Genomic DNA, 4,732 nt, shown 5'->3' with positions numbered 1-4,732 from the left:
GGGGGGGGGGCTGGAGAGATGGCTCAGAGGTTAAGAGCACTGGCTGTTCTTCCAGAGGTCCTGAGTTCAATTCCCAGCAATCACATGGTGGCTCACAACCATTTGTAATGAGATCTAGTGTCCTCCTCTGGTGTGCGGGCATACATTGAGGCAGAATGTTGTAAACATAATAAATAAATATATCTTTAAAAAAAAAAAAAGAAAGACCTGGGGAAGTGCCAGCTGATTGTCATAGTGAAGGCTGCTGGGAGCTGCCTAAGGGCTTAGTGCCCATCCTGACTTCCTAAGCAGGAAGTAGACAACAGACACAAACAACCTGAGGGGACAGAAGACAGGCTTTGAAGGTTGGCATTAAAGCAGTTTAAGGATGAAAAGAAGTTAGTCTGTGGAGAACCAAAGGACAAAGAGATGTTTAAAAATTGTTAGGATCAGTCCAGGAGTGCAGTGGTCTTTGGGGTTCTGTGAAGAAATGCCAACACTGCCTATATTGAGTCCAAAAAGCTCTAAAGAGGCAAGGAACACACACCCTCCAGCAGAGGGCACTCTGTACATGGAAGCGGCACAGGCCACACAAGGTAGACTTCTGATTCTAGGAGTGTGCAGAGCTTCAAAGGACAAAATCAGCCTTGTGTCTGACGTGGAGTCTTTCTTTGTAACCTAGAAAATGACAAATACCTTCTAACCCTAGCCGAGCAGAAGTCACCTGCTACATCAAACAACCGGGACAGACACAATTGGGGGACAGGTTTCCAGTTAACACCTACAACAAGTGAGGGACAGTGGTACACTGAGGAGGAAAAGGGAAAAACTCAAGGTCAGCCTGGGTTACAGGAGGCCCTGTCTCTCACCACCTCCCCCAGGAGGAGGACAGTAACAAGGCTGTAAGTATGATCAGAGTTCATTGTATGGGAGGACAAAGGCATTAGTCGTACCAGCACCCAGGAGGCTTGTCACTAGTTCAAGGCCAGTCTGGTCTACGTAATAAATTACAGGCCAAGGAGGATTACACTGTGAGACATTGACTTTTTAAGTATAAGAAAGTCATATTGAAATTACAACTAATATATACTAATTATAAAAAAACCTAAGCAAGGGTATATAATACTCTGAGAATTCAGAGGGAATTACACTAAGGATATATGACAGTTTGAACAAAAAATACCAAAGTAATGGCTTCACATCATGGCTGTGAACAGCAGGATGGCTGAGACGCCATGCAGATTCCTGAGAATACAGGGAAATCTTTTTGCTATCCTCAGCTTACTTTAGCTGCATGTGTAAGTATTTTTTAAACGTTTTCACAAGCCATTCAGGACAGCAGATTACAAATGAGCCAAGCTGATGTACCATGTCTCATCCACACAGCATCCTGTGGGACGAGAGTTCTACTTCCTGGCAAGCCTGTGCTCCAGCCTCACCAGGGAGAGGCCAAGTTGCCCCAGACCCTTCCTGCCACCTCTTTCAAGTCCCAAGAGGATGACAGTGACACTAAAGATGGCTTTTGTGAGCTAACCACCCTTTGTGAGTCTGGTGTCTGAGTGATTCAGTATGTTTCACTGGGGACAGAATTCTCTTTGGTGTCTGCTAAGCATATGACTTCTGTAGGTCATAGTTTCAATGCTCCATCCATGGAAGTGATGGTTCTTCCATCTATCTACTCAATCTGTGTGGCTCACAGGAGTGCTGAAGTAGAAGTGGTTGTCCTTCAAAGGCATGGCTCCCTTTGGGATTCACAATTTTGTATATTTTGCTTTGAGACAAATCCTGAGCAATCTATCTTCCTCAGCCTTCCAATGGCTCCAAGTGTGCAGCAGTGTGGCTGGCCCACGACTGAGGCTCCTAAGAAGCCTCCTTTTTGTCTTCTAGGCCCCACATACCTCCACACCTACAGTGAACCTCTCTCTGAGTGTCCTCCAAAGAACAAAATCTGGAGGAAACTGCCAACACTTAAGGTGAGGCCAGCCTGGTCTACAAGGGACCATCTTAAGAAACCCCTTGATTCTGGGCACTCTAAGAAGGAATATGTGCTGGAGATCCAACAAAAAGCCCACCCAGTTTTTCAACTGTGCCTACAATCTAGAGGCTAAAGCAGGAAGACTACAAGTTCACAGTCTAGGCTATACAATGACTATGCACACTCGACCATCTCTATAGAAAAAAACCACAAGCCTCAGCTGAGCTCTGAATACAAACTTTATTTCTATTACAAGGAAATAGATAATTAGAACAGTAAAATAAAAAGGGAAGGGGCTGGAACCTCAGTCCTCATGAGGGCAGGCGTGGCCCTGGTAGGGACATTGAGAACAAAGCAATACATTCCCCATCAGGAACAGAGGGTGGTGAGTGACCCAGAAGCACCAAGGTGGCCTCTAGTCCATGTACCTGCAGCTCATCTTGTTCCTGACATGCTGTAAACCCAAGCTTAGGCCCTCACAAAGAGAGAATTGCTTCACTGGTAGCTCTGAGATTCCCAGAACCCTCATTCTGTCAACCAGGACCACAAAGCACCAAGAAGCAGTGGTGATGGTATGTCTATGGATGGAGCCCTTATGGGCCAAGAGGGCACAGATGCCCTCATCTCACTGCTGCCCAACAGTAGCAGCAAGGGTCTCCCAGCTAGCCCTCCCTCCAACCCAAACACCCACAGCACAATCTCAAAGACACAAAATGGCCGTAACCTGGAAAAAATTAAAATCTGGAGTCTCTCCTGCTTGATGAGCCGGAGAGGCAGTTGGACACTGCACCAGCACATGCTGCTATGCATAGGGGTGGGCAGTAAGAGCCCCCATAGTCACCATTACTCCTCTTCCTCCTCTGCATCCCCTGCTTCCTGCTGCTTCGGAGGCTTTGCCTGTTGAATAACACAAGGGGAGACTAACTATTCTCAGACAGCTCTCCTCACAAAAAGCCACTGGGAGTCTGCCCAGCAAGACTTCTCATCTCACAACCCACCAGCCCAGCCATGTCTGCATCTGCCCTGAGCCTAACTCTGGGACCCCAGTTACCTTTGGGGATCTGCTGTGGTAGCTGGCAGCTGCAGGGGTGACCCGAGAGCTCCGACCACCTTCACTCCTCCCACTGCAAAAAAAAAGAACAGGAACTAAGTGTTGAGGACTGGAGGAGGGGACACCAAAACAGCAAACCCCTGTGCACAACAGATATGGTGACAGCACAGGCAAAACCCAGACTCAATGAAAATGGGGCTCCACCCCGGCACCGTGTGACTTGATGGACCAATGTGAACAGACCTTTTTTCTTTTTTATTTCTTTTTTTTTTTTTTTTGGTTTTTCAAGACAGGGTTTCTCTGTGTAACAGTCCTAGCTGTCCTAGAACTAGCTCTAATAGACCAGGCTTGCCTTGAACTCGCAGAGATCCTCCTGCCTCTGCCTCCCGAGTGCTGGGATTAAAGGCGTGCGCCTCCCCCACTCTTTTTTTTTTTTAAACTCACTGCATTTTAGTTATTCTACGTGTGTGCAATGTATGTGGTGGTCAGAGGATAACTCTGTGACCTGCTTCTAGGTGGGATAGAACTCAAATCTGTGCTTTTACCCACTGAGCCATCTTGCCGGCCCCAGACTGCCTGTCCATGCTCTCTTTAGCCACTATCAGCTCTGGGGCTGCTGCTTACCTGGCTCCATATCTCCCAGGGGGGCCCTGAGAAAAAGAGGGCGCAAGGTTTTCTGGATAGAGATTTCGAATAGAGTGGATCACTGGAGCATGCCCAGATGCTACAGGCCCATTCTGGCTGCCTCGATTCCGCCCTCGAATGTCCTGGCTGGCTGAGTTGTTGAGCTTCAGCACATGAGGAGGGCTAGGCTGGCACTCAGATCTGGAGCCTGATGCTGAGTTCAACAGTGGATTACAGGTAGTCACGTTGTTCATGGTTCTGCTGGGAGACAGCAAGTAGGTGGAGCCTTTTGCTGCTTCCTGCTTGACATCATCCATGTAGCCTGAAGACAGTTCTCCTGGGAAGAGAAGGCGGTAATGGCTTTAGGGAAAAGGCTACTTAGCTGTTAGTGCTGGATACAGGGCAGACAACAGACAGCTGCTTCCCACTGAGCTCCAGAGGAGTCAGATGCTCTCTTCCCTACTCTGCATGCTGACTTTCTGACCCTCAGAGACAGTCTCCTAACTTAGCAGCAAACGGATGCTGGCAAACTTAGAGAAGTTTGCGATTGGCTTTGTGGTGGGAAGTTTCAGCAACAGTTCACATGCCCAGTCAGAGGATAATAAGGCAGTCAGGAGCCGTGGCTCCCCACAGCCTGTGATTCACAGCTGTTTCTGACAGTTGTACCCTACAAAATCTGCACTGATGACAGCTAGGGGTCATGTGGGGACCACTTAACCTCAACAGCTCCCCAGGAGACCCTCATGCGTGCCAATGAGTGGTGAGTTAAGCCTCCTGGAGAAGTGAGAAGTAGGAAGCAGGCCTGAGCCAGCAGTGCCATGGCCTAGCTCAGCCCCAGCCGATACCCTGGTGTTTGATCCTCCTCCTGGGCAGCTCTGGTGAAGTGTCTTCAGGCTGGGAATCCTGTGTAGGGATGCCCTCCATTGCATGGTAGTTTGCTGTGGCTGGGCGTTGGTCACACTGCTCCTAAACAAACAAACAAAAAAAATGGGAAGGAAAGTGAGTACTGCCGGGTGATGGTGGCGCATGCCTTTAATCCCAGCACTCGGGAGGCAGAGGCAGGTGGATCTCTGTGAGTTCGAGACCAGCCTGGTCTACAGAGC

The 4,732-nt window shown here is 48.7% G+C and overlaps 1 protein-coding gene across 2 annotated transcripts in view; it reads right to left on the bottom strand.

Moving 5' to 3' along the window:
* Window positions 1-2,177: 2,177 nt before the first annotated feature.
* Window positions 2,178-4,732, bottom strand: part of Trafd1 (TRAF-type zinc finger domain containing 1) — a 17,031-nt gene continuing 14,476 nt past the window's right edge. For both annotated transcript variants that reach the window (XM_005344481.3, XM_026787317.1), the window contains exons 9-12: window positions 4,475-4,595; window positions 3,630-3,966; window positions 3,006-3,078; window positions 2,178-2,851 (exon numbers count right to left, since the gene is read on the bottom strand). In XM_005344481.3, the coding sequence (XP_005344538.1) occupies window positions 2,798-2,851; window positions 3,006-3,078; window positions 3,630-3,966; window positions 4,475-4,595 (585 nt within the window). In that variant the 3' untranslated portion in view covers window positions 2,178-2,797. The remainder of the gene's footprint in view (window positions 2,852-3,005; window positions 3,079-3,629; window positions 3,967-4,474; window positions 4,596-4,732) is intronic.

This window comes from Microtus ochrogaster, chromosome 2 (assembly GCF_000317375.1).
Source record: "Microtus ochrogaster isolate Prairie Vole_2 chromosome 2, MicOch1.0, whole genome shotgun sequence".
In the NCBI taxonomy this organism is placed as follows: domain Eukaryota; kingdom Metazoa; phylum Chordata; class Mammalia; order Rodentia; family Cricetidae; genus Microtus; species Microtus ochrogaster.
Note: the sequence above shows the minus strand (reverse complement) of the source record. Positions and strands in the feature narration are given on the sequence as shown.